At 33.8% G+C, this 18,380-nt stretch overlaps 1 protein-coding gene across 1 annotated transcript in view; it reads left to right on the top strand.

Annotated features, from left to right (window-relative positions):
* The window catches only part of Rok (Rho associated coiled-coil containing protein kinase), a 484,157-nt gene that overhangs the window by 442,236 nt on the left and 23,541 nt on the right, over positions 1-18,380 (top strand). The window contains exons 33-34 of the mRNA XM_090392113.1: positions 4,241-4,376; positions 11,019-11,226. Of these exons, the coding sequence (XP_090248239.1) occupies positions 4,241-4,376; positions 11,019-11,226 (344 nt within the window). The remainder of the gene's footprint in view (positions 1-4,240; positions 4,377-11,018; positions 11,227-18,380) is intronic.

Raw genomic sequence — 18,380 nt, 5'->3', positions numbered from 1 at the left:
CACCAGATATCATGAAATTGTCACCTGTTATTTTAACGGAGTGAAACTGTATAATACAACTATTTTTCTTATCTCACTTTTATTTTCCATATTATCCTCCCCATTGAAAGAAGACTTCATTAAGTTACATCAATAGTTTGAGGTGGGTGCATTGCAAGTGCAGACATCCAAGTAGTAGCACAACTTGTAGTAACAGTTCCAAACTCCCCACACACCACCACCACCAGCACGCACGTGCACGCGCACACACACACACACTGTAGTGGAGACTGAATGTAATATTAATTTTCTTGAAAGGACAGTAGAAAAGTTAAAAGAATCAAAAACTAATGGTTTATCTGAAATAATTTCTTTGAAATGCTAATGAACCACCATAAGATATAAATCTAAAGAAGGCTTCTGAAATATTTCGTTTAAAAGATAGACTAATATATTTAGGAGAAAGTTATTTTCCTTTAGTAATTGGACTACTATTGCTGTCCACACTTATGTTGTTGCTAACATATATTTTGAACTGAAGATAGAATTTAAAAAAAAGAAATTTGCGCAGTTTTCTATATGGTATTCTACACTTGCGCAATTTAGGATTCTCTATAGTAAAATATACTTGGAGACAAGGAAGATATATTATTCCGAAGGCAGAACTTAGGAACAGTTCAAATGGAAAAATTGTTTTAAACAGTGTCAAGTCAGAGTTCCATACCATGGTTGTTTCTTTATGAATATTTTCAGAACCAAGGTAAATCTGTAGTGAAACCTTTCTGCTAAAGTGCCTGCTGAGGTAGGATATGTTTATTTTTTTTGTTTTCAAGTTAAGAAAAGAGTTTCCTCTTTGAGGATGGATACTTGTTGTGAATTAAAGTATGGTGCTCTTATTTGAACTGATTGTATACACATATGACTGTAGTGGAGAAATAATTTTTTAAAAAAGGATTAACAAAGGCTTTTGTTTGTCAAACTTGAAACTTAATTGTTGTTATTACTCTGAAGTTAATTTTGTGTGTGTAAGAGAAAGTATCTCTTATGAAATTTTAAAAATAAAGTTTTATGTAAATAATTGTATTTTTATTTTTTTTTAATAATTAAATTTTTTAAAAATTTTTATTTTTGCATTAAAAGTCTTGGCTTAATTTTGAAATTAAGATAAGTGGATGTAATAAATCAGAATAGTTTAATGATTTGGGGATTTCATATTCTTTTAAGATAAATAAATTCAGATAATGGAAAGAAACTAGTACTCATATGAGCTTATTAGGTGCAGCAAAACTGTAGAAACGCTATAACATATTTATTTTATGACCAAAACTACCAGTTTCCCGAGTCAGTGTACAAAGCATTGAGGTAGAATTCTACAAAGATAGAATTATCAAAGCAATTTTGTCTTATAAATCAGAAGAGCCCTCCAGTTTACAATTTTTTTTTAAATATTTTTTTTTTAATATTTTTTTTTTTATTGCAAACTGGAGACACCTTCTAATTTTATGTATATGAATACCAGTAACAATGTGTTACTGGTATTCGTATAACATCAAGAATAATAGATGTTATACTTATTATTATTATAGTTGATGCAGACTGGTACTGTATAGCATAAAGGTCATGGTTTTATTCCCATAAATTTCTATATGCCGACAACATGTAAAGTTTGGCCAGCCTGGTTTGCCAAGTGAAGTAGTGAACTTGCGTTTTAATCAGTATAGTAGCTACAGGTTTGAATTCCACTGGACATAGATATTGTGAATGCTTTTTTTAGTGGTGGATGAATTTCATCACAATGTGAAGCCACCATCCTACTTATTGGAGACCCAAAGTGGCTGGGGGGGGGGGCAATTCTATATTTGGTTTCTGGAACGGGGTTCCTCATCTAATAACCCTTAGCCTACCTGTGATACTAGTGGGCTAGGTTTACAACTTTCTGTTGGTATAAGTCACTTAAATTTTTAAAAGAATAATTTAAAATGTCCATACTGAATCGATCTTTCATCACTAACATGATTTCAAGAATGAAACAAAGACTTCACAAAAGGACAAAAATGTTGATTAAAAAAAAAAAAAAAGTTGGAATCCCCTTCTACCTTTAGGAAAATCAAAACTTATGGATTTTTGGAAAATCCTCTGCATGGTTGCAGATCATATTAAAAACAAATTGTAGGGAAGATGCTTATAATTGTTTATGATATTCTTTTATCTTGTTGTAAAAGTCAGATTAATTTTGCCGATCCAGATTAATTACTATAAAACTCTTGGTCCAGAGAAAAGTTGTGTAATTTAGAGTGGATAAAATACTTCTGCTCTGAAGATAGCTAGTAAATTTCAAGCTGATTTGCAAGTAAAGCAAACCCTTTTTAAACATTGTAATGAAAATACAAAATTCGTTACACACCATTCAGTCTATCACTGTGTAGCTGACATGGTAGAAACTCCAGTTTGTTTTGCACAGACTTTTGTAATTTTTATTACTTTATGCTTAGAAAATATTCAACTTGGATGTTACTATAAGTATATAATACTCTGTATTACCCATGAAGCCTTTTTTATTTGATTTCAGAGTTTTGAGTTAGGCATTAGTATATGCTTTGAGTAGTAAAATATTGAGTTTAGATCCATTTGATGAATAGAGAAATTGTTTGTAGCTGTTTTCAATCTGGTAAAGCTGTTTGACTCTGAGAACAGTAATTTGGTCTCAGAAGTCATAAGGTTACTTTTATTAACAAAGCCCCTCCTCCCCCCAAAAAATAAAACATCCTTATCTTTAGCATTAACAAAGTTTACAAATATAAGATGCAATTGTGATTCCTATCTTTAAAAAAGGTAATTAAATTAAAAATTAAAAATTAAAAAAAAAGATGACCTTAAAAACTATAGAGGTATCAGTATACTAAATTCCTGTTATAAAATATATAGCAGAATCTTAAATAGCAAACTAATGAAATATTCCGAAAACTTTATTTTAGAAGTACAGAATGGATTTAGAAAAGGATGTCATGTATAGACCCGGCCTTTTGCCTAAAATTAATAATAGACAAAAGAAGAGAATACAATTTAGAAACACATATTGCATTTATTGACTTTGAAAAAGCATTTGACCAAGTTAAAAGAAACATATTATTTAACATATTAAAAGAAAGACAAATACCAAATAATATCCTGAAAGCTATCACAAGTATATATGAAAATAATCAAATACAAATAAGATTAAATCAGGAGCTATCATATACGAGATAAACCAAGAATAAAAGAGAGATAAACCAAGGGGTCCGACAGGGATGTCCCCCTCTCAGCAACTCTTTTTAATATCTACTTAAATGAAATAATAATAAAATGGAATAAAAATTTACATCAAGGAATTAACCTTTCTCCTACAGTAAACTTAAACACTCTTCTCTTTGTCAGCGACCAGATAATAATTACAAATTCTGAAGATAACTTACAGAAAGCTATTTTAGATCTAAATGAGATATCCAAAGATTATGGTATGATAATATCAACAGAAAAATCAAAAAACTATGGCCTTTAAAGGACAAGATCCAGCAAGAACTAAAATAGTAATAGATAACAAGATCTTGGAACAGGTGAATTCATTTAACTACCTAGGATGTATGATCACATATGAAAATGAAAAAGATATAATTGCAAAATATTTAAAAACAACGGGTGTAATTAACTCTATATTTAAATCAAACGTAGTTCAAAAACAAACCAGACTAAAAGTATACAATACATTAGCCCTACCAGTCTTAATGTATGGAAGCGAAATCCGGACAATAAAACAAAAAGACAAAGATTAACAACAGCAGAAATGAAGTTTATGAGAAAAACTGCAAAGTATGCCCTATTTGATCACAAAAGAAATGAAGAAATTATGAAAGAATTAAACCAAGAGCCAGTAATAGAAAAAATTAAAAAATATAAACATAAATGGATGGAACACGTTCAAAGAATGAAAACAGAAAGATTACCAAAACAAGCTTTAAAGTACAAGCCATTAGGAAAAAGAAAACCAGACGTCCTCTTAAACGATTCAACGATGACTTCTAAGGCCGGAACGGACCGTGCTAAGCCTTGTACGTCCTTGATACGCATGATGATGATGACAAATATAAGATCACTACTCTTTAATTCAGATTTTTTTTTTAAATGATATTTAATAATGCAAGTTTAATAAGGCAATGTTTAATAGATGTATTGAAAATTCATTGAAAAATGCATATAATTTAAAATTATTATTATTTTATTATAGTTGATGCAGACTGGTACTGTAGAGCATAAAGGTCACGATTTTGTTCCCATAAATTTCCATATGCCGACAACATGTGAAGTTTGTCCAAGGCCGTTATGGCATATGTTCCGACCTCCACCAGCCCTTGAATGTCGAAGTAAGTTTCTGACTAAATAATAGAATAGGCATGTAAATAATACATATTTCACTTATATTGAACTGACTCATTGCAAATTATTGAAATGATTTTGCATTTCTCTTTTCATTAATAGTTATGAGAAACATGTATCCATTTGACATGGTGTAACATTACGTAGGTAGATAGGCTTAATTATTTAAGCCTATCTACCTACATACTTCCTCTCCTATCCAGCTATTTTATTATAGCTAATTCAGATAATGATCTTCAACGCAATGCCAAATATCATCAGGGACTCAGAATTGCCCAATTTGAAGTAGACAGTGGTAATGCATTTGCTGCAAGCAAAGCTACCAGATAAAACCCAATGATAATGTAGCATCAAGAAATTCCCTGATCACTAAATGAATTATCCTACTTTCACTTTCTCTCTCAGAGGAAGATGGAGGGAGTCCAGATAAAGCAGTGTATGGGATGTGTTGACGTGAACATGAACTAAGTGCTTTCTATTTTGGAGATGTTTGCAGACATACTGCTTGCTCCTACTTGTTCACTTTTAAAATGCCAACCAGGAAGGTATCCGGAGAGTTCATCAAAAGACAATTCATCGAAAGGCAATTCATTGAACGACAATTCATCGCAAATGCAATTCATTGAAAAAACAGTTCACCGAAAATTTTAAATTTTCGAAAATGTTATGAGAAAATTGATCCGTTTAGAACAAAACCTGAACTGTGAATAAGGAGATTACAATGCTACTTTCATAGGGAAAAATTATAGAATAATATGGTTTCTTATAGTCTTTCTTGTCCGATAACTGTTTCATGTCTGTTCATGGGACTGATTTGCCTGTTTCCGGAAGAAAAGCCCAGCCGTATCTATATTATGCCAGCTAACTTACCTTTAACAGAACAGGACTGATAAAAATTATGCGTAAATGGGATCCAACTACCCAGTTCTTTCTAACTAAACGGCTTCGTTTTTACCGACTGAACTATGCGGGCTTCATTATTATTATTGTTGCTAGTAGTAATATGCGACTTCAATACAGCAATTATTATGGGATAAATTTTACTCAGATTCGCTGTTTGAAACTTTTACAAGAAAATGTCGAATGGTTGTTCCAGTTTTCAGTTCAGCTATATTCGGGGCAACAAAAAAATAATGTGCCCAAATTCTGTATTACAATAACTCTCTGACTTAAATGACTTAGTAGAAGTTGTTGGTACAAGAAGCTGTCTGCATGGTTCAATTTTTGTTTTAAATGGATTAGTTTTACCATAACATTATCGAAAATTTAAAATTTTCGGTGAATTGTTTTTCGATGAATTGCATTTTCCACGAATTGTCTTTCGATGAATTCGCTTTTTGATGAATTTTCCTGTAACCACCAGGAAAGACTTCGTAAATACATACAATAGCACTCTGGATCAGAAAAATTCTCAAATGAAGTACAGTCATATCCTGACTTATGCGAATCCGGAGTTACGCGGTTTCTTATATGTACGTATTCCCGTTCCGCTTCACCACTAGTTGTATCTTTCCGGCACATGCTGTGAACAAACACTAACGTGTTTCGCGCAGTATCCATTCATACATGATTTTTATAGTCTACAAACCTTGCAATTGTTTAATGTTATATTCTTGATAAAAATTGTATCACATAAAAAATAATGTCATCCAAAAGAAGCAAGTCCGATTCTTCTACAGCTGGCAAAAAAAGAAAAACATTGACTTTGGAACAAAACTCAACATTATTAAGGATTTTGAAGGCGGAATAAAAGTTTGTGAGCTAGCAAAGAAGTTCGATCTACAGGAATCCACAGTAAGAACAATCATAAAAGAAATGTTTACAGATTTTGGATTACATAGATTCTAACGAGGAACGAATTGTAGCCACAAGGCAAGGAATAAAAAAATCATTAGCTTGCTATGAAGAAATTTTGTGTGACAAGAAAAAGAAATTATGCCTTCAGACAAATCTATTAGATTTTATGAAACCATCGACATCGAAATAACTTTCTTTTTTTTATGTATGAAAAACTACAATTATGATTATATTTCTTAAAAAAATATAGGTGTTTTATAAACCTTTGGTCCCAATTGTATGTTTGTATATAAAATTACATGCAAAATTATACCCTGAGTTACGCGAATTCAACTTATGCGCTTTTTTGTTGGTCCCACCTACCGCGTAACTTCGGGGTTTTACTGTACAGGAGAAAAAATCATGATTGCGAATTCCTGACACGTGCCCTCAAAGGTTGTACAGGATACTGTGATAGTAATGCATGATTAAGTTTGCATTATTACTAATTTTCAGTCAGATATTTTGGTCTTCTATTACATTTCTAACTGCATCAGTTTACCTGGATCTTAGTCTTCCTCAAGGTCTTTTATCTTGACATGAGCTCCTCTAAAGGGGCATGCCACCTTAGAGCAGCTCAATGTACACATCTTGCATGCTGATAATGTTATATATTCCTTCCTAATGTCTCTTTTTTATTATGATCTGCTATTGATACCACCTCCTGTTTGCTGCCCTGCTCAAAAGACACATAAGTGCTGTCCTCTTGTTTTTAGTAGTGTAAGCTAAAGTCAACTCTTATGTCAAGAATTGTATTCTCATATGCTCTCTGGTCAAATTTTTGAAACTTTCAAAGTTTCTATATATATTCGGTTTTGAAGTAAGGTTGGATCTTTAATATCCCCTATTTCTATTTATTTTACATCACCGAAATTTTATTTTTATTTTATTATTATTATTCTTTTTTATGGGGAAATCCATCTACGAGAGTTTGGTCAACTTATAGTACACTAGTACTCTGGATGGAGAAGAAGGAACTTGTCCACATTTATATTGAAGAACTGTGGATTGTATATTGTATTCCTTGGGTAACACATAAGATGTCAGACTGTTCCAGAGGGCAGCAGTAGAAGGGATGAATGAAAAGGAGGAAAAATATGTTCTGTGAGTTTGGAGATCCACTGTGTATGAGAGAGTGTTGATTAATTGTTGCACACATTTGACAGGGTGGGGATATTATTGATGCTAATTTTGATGAGCACTAACTGTAGAAGTATTTGTAGACAGGCGCTCAGTTTCCACCTGGCATCGCCTACAAATACTTCCACAGTTAGTGTTCATCAAATTAGCATCAATAATATCCCCACCCTGTCAAATGTGTGCAACAATTAATCAACTCTGGAACAGTCTGACATCTTATGTGTTACCCAAGGAATATAATATACAATCCACATGTCTTCAATATAAATGTGGACAAGTTCCTTCTTCTCCATCCATAGTACTAGTGTACTATAAGTTGACCAAACTCTTGTAGATGGATTTTCCCATAAAAAAAAAAATAATAATAATAATAAAATAAAAATAAAATTTTGGTGATGTAAAATAAATAGAAATAGCAGATATTAAAGATCCAACCTTATTTCAAAACCGAATATATATAGAAAATTTGAAAGTTTCAAAAATTTGATCAGAGAGCATATGAGAGTACAATTCTTGGCATCTGAGTTGCCTTTGGCTTGTACTACTAAAAAACAAGAGGACAGCACTTATGTGTCTTTTAAGCTGGGCAGAAAACAGGAGGTGGTATCAGTTAGTGCTAATCAAAATTAGCATCAATAATATCCCCACTCTCTCACACAGTGGATCTCCAAACTTACAAAACAAATTTTCCTTTTCATTCATCCCTTCTACCGCTGCCCTCTGGAACAGTTTGACATCTTATATGTTACCCAAGGAATACAGTATCCAATCCACAGTTCTTCAATATAAATGTGGACAAGTTCCTTCTTGTCCATCCATAGTACTAGTGTACTATAAGTTGACCAAACTCTCGTAGATGGATTTCCCATAAAAACAAGAGGAGGAAATATTTGTAATATGTTTGTGCCAAGAAAGATTTTGAGGTTATTGTTTATCCTAAGAAGGTGATAGATCTCATCATACATGGGATTTGGATGTTGTCAAAAGTAAGGCTGGTGGAGGTTTTTTTTGGGGGGGGGGAGAAAGAGGGTAAGAATAAGACAGAGTTGTGTTTTGCTAGTGTTTAAATTGACACGATTATCGAAATCCCACTGATGAATGTTTTGGAGATTGTGATTTGTGCATTGCCTGGTTTCTCAAATAAATGAGGGGGGGGGGGGGATTGCAATGTGATATCATCAGCAAAACTGTGTATTGAGTTTGTAGTCTGCTGGAGTAAATCATTTATATATAGAAGGGATTTATATTAGTTGTATTGTATTTGTACTCCTGCATTAGTTGCATACTTAGATATGGAACCATCCACCATCACCCAAAGTGAGCATCTGGTCAGAAATCTGGCAGTTCAACTGCAGAGGTCAGAGGCAGACTGGCCTTTGTGCCAGAGATCTAATTAAAAGTCTAGTAGATATCAAGGGCAACCACTTGGGACTCGGCAAACTTTTCCATGGTATTTGTTCAGATGTTGGTAGCATAAACTGAAATCATACTGGCAGTTATTTATTAGCTGAGAGTCTTCAAGATATCCTTTTTTTTTATGGAGTAGGAGAACCAGCTGGTGTTATAAACATTCAAGTCTCCAATGTTAGGAAAGTTGGATTGAAGGATATCGACTTTAAAGGAAAGGAAATCAAAATTCAGGATGGTTGGCAGCATTAGGAGAATGGTAGAGACAGGATGTTGGGAAGGAAACATAAATCTGGATTAGCCTTTTCACACTGCAAACACAAGCCAACCACCAAGTATTTTGGTATAAAATTAAAATGTTGTGTATCAGAAAAAAAAAAATATTTCAGAACACACACACACACACACACACACCACATGATGTAACAAAAAACCAAAGCTTAATTCTGTACCAGGTTTTGTGTCTGCATTTATCGAAAATAAAACAGCAGCAGATCTGTGATATGACATACATTATACTACAGAACGACAGCAATAACTGTCTTGTTATATCACAGTGGCTTCTATCCCAATGTACAAGATATTTGCGTTCTTGCATCCATTGAAACCTCCACATCTGCCCATAAAGCAATGGAGTTTATCAGATTCGTTGCTCTTGTGGCATTTTACCGAACATAAAAGAAAGTTTAATTCAGGTTTGTTTTTTACTCTGTTATATGTACTAGTGTTGAAGTTAGTAAAAAATCTTTCGTGTGTAATTATTCTCTATATATTTTTTATCATGAGGTCTGACTTATGCTTGTAATTCCAATGAACATTTGCTAACCCTTAGAAATATTAGATGTCACAAACTTGGAGATTTTTCTGATATAACAGAATGCCTCATACAATGTTTAGATTCTTTAAAATTTTTGCAATGCATTCCAGTATTTCTTTCTTGAGCAGAAGAAGAGGGAATTTTATAACTCTTGAAAGTTTTATTAATAAAGGCTTCACCAAAACCATTTGTTAAGAAAGCTTATTTTGATATGATCCAATTCTGTATGCAGTAAGTCATCTGTAGAACTTAAAGCATGGACATGATGTATTAAGATCTAAATAGTCTAATTTTTTTTTTTAATTAGGATAATAGTGTGACTCTTCATAAATATAATGGCCTGTGTGTATTTTATTCCAAAACACTGAGAATTGAAGACTGCCATCCTAATGACTTGAGTTGTAAAAACACACAGACACGTCTTTGCTTACAGTGCTAAAGCTCTCCTGAAAAATTCAGCTGAGTCTTACTGAAATGAAGTGGGGCAGCAATTACCTACTCTGATACCATGCAGATTATGCTGTGCAACTGATTTTTCTATCCTATCCTTCTCACCTGTCTAGGATGGGTCGAGTCCCCTCCTAATGAGGGGTTACTGGCATATTAATGCAGCCGGTTCACCACTCCTTTGTTTCATCCCCCAAGGGCAACATTCATGACTGTATCCATGTGTGTTCACGGGGCCGTTTTACTTGCTTAGGGGGATGAAAAACTCCAGATTAATTTTAGGGGGGAACCTTCTGTCCACCCCCAAGACACGCTAACTTGGCTATGGCTGAGGAAGATCCTTAAGCTCCTCACGTCATCGATGGGAATCAAACCTAGGCCACTCCTTCCCCAGGAAGCACCTAGCCACTAGGCTAATTGTGCGGACCAACTGATTTTTACCAAATATGGAATATAACTGCTTCTGACATTGCTCAAGAATCTCTCAAAATCCAGCATGTTAAGATTAATTGGGAACAACCTTCTTTAAAATTTGAAATGTAACTTTCTTATGTTATTTATAGTCTTTTCACCATGTATTTTGAAGGATGTGCCAGGGTATCTGCCTTGGGATGTCATTGTTGAGAATGTAAATTTCTTTAATTCAATTAATACCAAAAACAGCATCCAGCAGCAATGCACTTAATTATTAAAAATGTCAAAATTTTGTCGTTTTTAAATGCAGTAACCTGCTTCCACAGCATCTTTCTCAATTTTTTTTACTTATGTTTTTTATGAGATGTGTTTTTAAAAATTAGAAATTACAATAGATATTCAAAACTAATATTTATTTTTTGCTTCTTAATCTTCAACTAATCAGCAGCAAGATGTATTGGTCCAGGACCTTTGTGTGTGGGTGTTTGGCCTTATTATAAATAAAAACTTCTTTAATAGTAAAAAAAAAAAAAAAGCAAAACACTGAAAAAGATTTTTTTTTATATAGGGTGCAGAGTAAAGGTTCACAAAGAGCATTTAGATAAGAAAGAAGAAGTCATAGCCCCATGCAAAGTAAATTATGACCCAAACTCTGCAAGAGAATTGCTGTTGCTGGCCAGCAGCGAAGAAGATCAGAGAATGTGGGTAACGCGGCTTCGCAAAAAAATTGAGAAATGTGGTTATGCAGCTCAGCAAGAGACAAGAGGATCTCCAAGGTAAGATCTCTTCACTTTTCTAAAAACAGAGTGAAATATGTTAATGAAATAAATGAATAAACCAATGAATGAATGAAACATTGGCCTGATTGACTGAGTAGTAATGCATCTGCTCTGCAACCAGTGGTGAGCTGTGGAAATTTTAACAAAGGGCTCGTATTGTCGAGCAAAAAAAAAAAAGCAGTATTTCACATAAAAACTCTTATTAATACAGCTTGTTAATTTATCTTACATAAGAAAAACATTATTTAACTATCAAAATATAATCACACAATATGCAATAGTCCATATTTTTTATAAACAAAATAAATTTCTTTTGCTTGCGATAGACGTTTTTATGACAAACAATCTATAAAGAATAAATAAATGTTATCTATTGAAGTACGTTATATTTCTCTTTTGTTTTTATACTTCAAGTGATAATCAACGGTACCAATCAAGGGGCATTATTTTATAGTCCTATTTATTTATATGTGATTACCAAAAGTGAATTCTTATTTGTAAAATGGTGGTAGCAGTAACTATAATATTTTATTTAATAAAATCACTTTGTTTTCGCTTAATATATTTCAAAATATTATTTTTTATTTTTATTTTATTTTTATTTTTTTTTTGAAAACAAAAAAGTAAACAAGAAGAACAAGGGACTCGCAAATTTGAGAAAAAATTTAACAAAGTGCTTGGGTGAGCCCCTATAGCTCATCACTGTCTGCAACCAACTGGTCATGGGTTGTGTTTCAGTAGATGAAATGGAACCATCTTGTTTACGTTGGATGTGTTCATCAAGAAAGGAAATACCTTGTGATGAAATATTTTTTTCTAGTGTGAATTTGGTGCAAGGATGTAGGTTGTTGATATTATTTAGAAATAAGGAGTTCTTGTTCCATGACTCCAGACTGCAAAGACGTTTCCACTTCTGTCTACCGAAAATCAACTTTTTCAGGTCATTATATCCACAGTACATTGGCTAGCCATCCATCTCAAAAATATGGTATCATAAAATCTTTAGTATCCAGAGCACACAAATTTTGTTCCTCTGAATTATCTTTAAAACAAGAATTGGAAATTATTAAAGATACACCTTACTAAATGGATATAATCCAATAGTAACCATCTAAAAAATAATTAGCCACTCTCATACAAATCAACCCAGACAAGAAGAAGCCCACAGGACTCCTATACCATATATCAAAGGCATCTCTGAACATTTGTCGAAAGTTATGAAGAAATACAAACTTGCTGCTACCTCATCAGCCAAATTCACAATTTGTTACCTTCTTCGAAAGACAAACTCTCACCACTGATGCTACATGGCGTATATGAAGTGCCATGTTGTAACTTGTCTTACTATGGACAGACAAGAAGATCTGTAAATAAATGCATCTCTGAACATCAAGACCACATCCGTCTTATCAAACTTCACAAATCTGGCCTCGCACAACACGGAGTTGAAAACTCTATTCACAGGATCCAATGCAAAACACCAAGCTACTACATAGATCCATATATAAATATGAGCATTTGTATAAAGAAAGTGCTGAAGCCTTACGTCATAGACCAATCTTAACTCAAACGACTGTCTCACTATTCCATAAGTCTGGGAAATTGTTATCCTCAATTGTATAAAATAAATTTATCAGTTATATTTTAATTTAATTACAGCCCAATAGTTTTTAATCTTTAAACATGCTAATGTGTACATAGAGGGATTCCAATATTAGCATGTGCACTAATTTTTTTTTGAATGTAATTCTTTTTGTTGTTTAATAACTGTAATGATGATGTCTTATGATACTTAAGATGAAATATTTACATTTTAAAAAGTTAATTACTGTGGCATACACGTGAATTTTTAGATATGGATTGTTTTGGAGATGAAGACTGTGCTACATTGTATGAAATTTGATATAGTTCCAATAAACAGTATTTAATTTGAAATAACGTAAGAATAGAACCAGTGAAGAAGATTAGATGGCAAGAATGAAACAAAAATAAGTGAAAATGGTAAAAGACAATGACTCAAAAATTGTGGATTTAAAAAGAATAGGGGGAGTGGGTGGGTGGGTGGGGGACTATGAATGCATGACAAGCCAACAGGACGAGTATGCTGGCAATTTTGGAGAAATCATCATCAGGTTACAGAAAACATAAAAACTTGCTGTGAACTTGTCATGTTGTTAATAGAATAAGGTGTTGAGTGGAATTGGATTGGTTTTAGAGTAATGGGAAGTAATTTATTTAATTGTCATGAGGTCAAAATTAGATTGGGTCTTTTGTGCTTATTGTGTATTGGTCAGTTCTTATAGCAGTGCATTCAGAGCAATTTGCTTTCATTATCTTGGACATCGTCGCCTGGTTAAACAAGGCCCCTGTTGTTTTCGCCAGGGAACCAGGGCGAACAGCGAAAAGTCAGCTGGAAGAAATCTGAAAACAAACCCCAACTCAAAAACACCAGAGTTAAAGATCGGTACTATCAACGTAAGAAGCCTGAATGGTAAAGAAATGGAGTTAGCTGAGGAATTAGATAATTACCAGATCGACATAATAGGGGTGACTGAAACAAAAAAGACCAAAACTGGTGAGATCTTTCTGAGCAATAAATACAAAATGTTATATTCAGGCAATGACAATCAAGAAAAAGAAGGAGTAGCCATAGTATTCAACACAAAATACGAGGCTAATCTTCTTGAATGGCAGTCGGTAGAGTAATCTCAAGTAGAGTAATGTGGGCAAATATGAGAATGGGGAACTGGACAATGAGACTTATTTGTGCCTATGGTCCCACAGAAGGTTCTACTAAGGTAGAAGTGGAGGAATTTTTTGACGCTTTAGAAAAAGCAACTGACACAATGAAAAAGGAAAAGTTGGTCCTTATTGGGGATCTAAATAGCAGAGTAGGATATGATTGTGAGACATACAAAAATATTTTGGGAAAATTTGGAGAAAAGAGCAAAGCTAATAATAATGGCAAATATCTGTTGGATTTCTGCTCAGGACATGGACTGGTTATTACTAACACCATGTTCCAACATAAAAATGTGCACAAATTCACATGGAGAGAAGTGGCAAGGAATAAGAAAAGTCTCATTGACTATGTTATTGTTGATAGTGATGTTTTCTCCCTGGTTCAGGACACCAGAGTATACAGAGAATTTGAAATTGGAAGTGATCATTATTTAGTCTTGAGCAGGATAAAATTGAATTTCATATTGAAAAGAATAACATGTAAGAAAGTTTTAAAGCAAATAAAAGTTGAGCAGCTCTCAGATGTGAACTGTAGACTAAAATACAGAAAGATTATTGAAAAGAAAATGAAAGCGTTTGAGAACAGGAATCAAGGCTTGGAGATTCAGTGGCAAACTCTGAAGAAAACATTGATTGATTCTGCCAGAGAGGCATGTGGTGAGGTTGTGTGCAAGGATAAAAAAAATCAGAACTCCCTGGTGGACACAGGAAGTTAAAGAGGCAGTGAAGGAAAAGAAGAAAGCATATCAAAAGTTCCTGGCAAATAAGTCAGCTTTTACTCTTACAGAATACAGAGTCAAATGTAAGAAAGAAGCTAAACAGTGTGTAAAACTTGCTAAACAAAAGTCATCGGAGGACTTTGGCAAGAATATAGAAAATAAATATTAAGAAGGTGGCAAAATATTCTGGAGGTTGTTGAAGAAGATTAGGAATGGAGGAAATAGTGCTGTAAAAGGAGTTAGAGATGATAAATGTGACATGAAAACTGGAGAAAAAGATATCCTTGAAGTATGGAGTAATTACTTTAAAAAACTGCTAAATGAAACAGGCAGTGATGACAGCACAGTGGTAAAAAATACTGACCAGGCATGCAGTCAGGAATACATATCCATACTTGAAGTAGAAAAAGCCATCAAAGGCTTGAAATGTGGAAAGGCAGCAGGAGTAGATGATATTCGACCAGAAATGCTGAAGTATGGTGGTATAAAAGTCTTACAGTGGCTGCACTGCATAGTTCAGAAAGCCTGGACAGAGGGACGAATTCCCGATGATTGGAGTAGAGCTCTCATAGTACCCATATATAAAAAGGGAAATAAAACTGAATGTGAGAATTACATAGGTATTTCCTTACTGAGTGTTCCTGGCAAGATCTATGCAAGTATACTTGAGAAACGGTTGAGAAGAATTGTGGAAGAAAAGCTTGGTGAAGAACAAGCTGGATTCAGGCCAAATAGAGGCTGTCAGGATCAGATCTTCACTTTACGACAAATAGTCGAGAAAGCATGGGAATATAACAAAGATCTGTATTTAAGTTTTGTCGATTTGGAAAAGGCATATGACAAGGTGCCAAGAGAAAAGCTATTCAGTACGCTGCGGTTATATGGTGTCAATGGGGCATTATATCAAGCAATACTTAGTCTTTATTTGAGTTGTAAGTCAGCAGTTAGAATTGAAGGAAGTACAGGAAGATGGTTTAATGTAAAATCTGGTGTGAGACAGGGATGTACATTATCCCCCTCTGTTATTCATTATCTATATGGATCACATTATGAAGGAAAGTGGTATTAAACCTGATATCAAAATTGGAGATGTTAATGTCAGCTCTTTGCTTTATGTGGATGATGTTATACTTCTAAATAAATCTGCTACAAGTCTGCAAGATTCTCTGACTAAATTGAATAGCTGTTGTAATAGATATGGTATGAAGGTCAGCAATAAAAAGACAAAGACAATGACAATAGGCAGAATCATTGAAAATGTCAACTGTGTGTGAATGGAGAACCTGTGGAACAAGTAAAACATTTCAGCTACTTAGGCATGATTTTTACTGAAGATGGTAAATTAAATATAGAAATAGACAACAGAATCAGCAAAGCTGGTATGGTGGGAAGTCAATTGAATAAATTCATATGGAATAAGAGAGAAATTAGTCGGAACACTAAATTAGCTGTATACAAGACAGTGTTCAAACCAGTTTTAACTTATGGATCTGAGAGCTGGGTCAGAAATAAAACACTTGACCAAAGACTAGAGACTGCAGATATGAGAGTCCTGAGAAAGATTACAGGCGTGAACAGATGGCATCAATGGCAATATCATATTAAAAATGAGGTTATTAGGAATGAACTTGACATTGTCAGCATCCAGGAATGCATTAGCAGAGCTAATCTCAGGTGGTATAGTTACTTAAATAGAATGGGAGAGGAAAGATTAGCAAAACAAGTGTTCTCTGCCAGGTTGGCAGGAAAACGACCCAGAGGAAGACCAAGATAGTGGATTGATATGGTACAAAGTGCCTTAGACAATAGAAATATAAAATCTTATAATGTTGGAGTCTTGACAAGTAACAGACTGATTTGGAGGAAAATTGTAGATAGGAAGTTAGTAATGATGTAATTTTTTCATGTAGTACTGTCATATCCTGTACACCCCTTGAGGGTACATGGCAGGAATTTGATGATGATGATAACTTGGATATGAGTAATGGTGATCTCAATTTTGTTTTGATTGTACAGCATATAGTGGTATTTTAGTGGAGGAATTTTTATTCATATTTTCATTTTGTTGTTGGCATGATTATAATGATCAAGTGTAATTGAACATTGCAGTCATGGTAATGTTCAATTATACTTGGTTTTAAAGAACATTTGGTGGATTTCATGTAAGAAATGTTGCAGCCATATTGGCAATTTATATATAGATGAGTTAATTTATATACAATATTTATGTTTAACCAGATTGGTATTATATACAACATTGTGCCATGATAATATATCAGATGGTGTTAATCTGGTTTTATGTTTTAATAAGTTCTGTAGGAAGTTGCTAGTGGTTAAGAATATTTTACATGTACTTTGAATATTTAAAGACACAACTGCTGTAGTGTCATCATCTTCATCTTTAAAAAAATGTAGGTGTGTCTAAAACTTCATACTCCTAAAATAAAATATTATATCATGACTAATATAAAATGTTAACCTGTTTTAATATGTGGTCTACCATTCTGATATATAAGTGTGTGGGGATGGGGGCTCCATTCAAGTTAAATCATTATTTTGGGGTGTTGATCCATTTCTGAGCAAGCAGTTCAATCCTAAGATACTATGCATAGTTCCAGATCCTGAGATATTCTCAACACTTGTTCTCCACTTCTGTAAAATTGTTAAAGCTATTCAGTCATCCTACAGTACTCCTAGAATACAATATTCTTTGAAAAATTCTTAGTATTCTGATTTTGGCTTACTCAGCATTGCAGTCTTGTTGATTTTTTTCTGGTCAGTTTAATTTGCTGTTGCTTTTGGAACAATTGGTACCTTATAATTATCAATATTTGTGTGTCAAGAAAAACTGCTTGTTTTATTACAGCTTCACTTATTCTTGGAAATCGATTCTGCAGATGAAAATGTTTCACTATTCTTGTTTAGAGATTTCACAAAAAAATTGTACCAATGTGCTAGTGTAGTGTGAAGTTGTAGCAAGAAAACTTTTGACTTTTTTTTGTACTTTTTTTGAAGTTGTAGCAGGAAAATTATATTATTATTATTATTATTACATAACACCTCCAGGGAGTCCACAGACTCATTGAGGGAGGGCATCTGCTCTACAACTTTCTGTCCTCACCACTCCATTAATCGCAACTACCTTCATCATCTACACCAGCGCCATCTACTGCCAACCACCACCACTATTTTCACAGACAATCACAAACCTCCATGCCCACAGCGGGATTTGAGCCCACAGCCTTTTGACTGGATATGCTAACCACTGAGCCAACCAGGCTGGCTTAGATCTTAGAGACTTATTTAAAATATTACTTTGTCATGAGACAAAATCCTGCCTAGCTGGCCACTCTTCATAATGAATAATATTATCATCATCATCAAATTCCTGCCATGTATCCTCAAGGGGTGTACAAGATATGATGTACTACATGAAAAATTTACATCATTACTAACTTCCTATCTACAATTTTCCTCCAAATTAGTCTGTTACTTAACAAGACTCCAACATTATAAGATCTTATATTTCTTTTGTCTAAGGCACTTTGTACCGTATTAATCCACCTATATCTTGGTCTTCCTATGGGTTGTTTTCCTGCCAACCTGGCAGAGAACACTTGTTTTGTTAATCTTTCCTCGCCCATTCTGTTTAAGTGACCATACCATCTGAGATTAGTTCTGCTAACACAT

Source organism: Typopeltis vanoorti, chromosome 4, assembly GCF_054136105.1.
Source record: "Typopeltis vanoorti isolate ZY-2024b chromosome 4, IOZ_Tvanoo_1.0, whole genome shotgun sequence".
Taxonomy (NCBI): Eukaryota; Metazoa; Arthropoda; class Arachnida; order Uropygi; family Thelyphonidae; genus Typopeltis; species Typopeltis vanoorti.
This window is presented reverse-complemented; position numbering and strand designations above follow the sequence as displayed.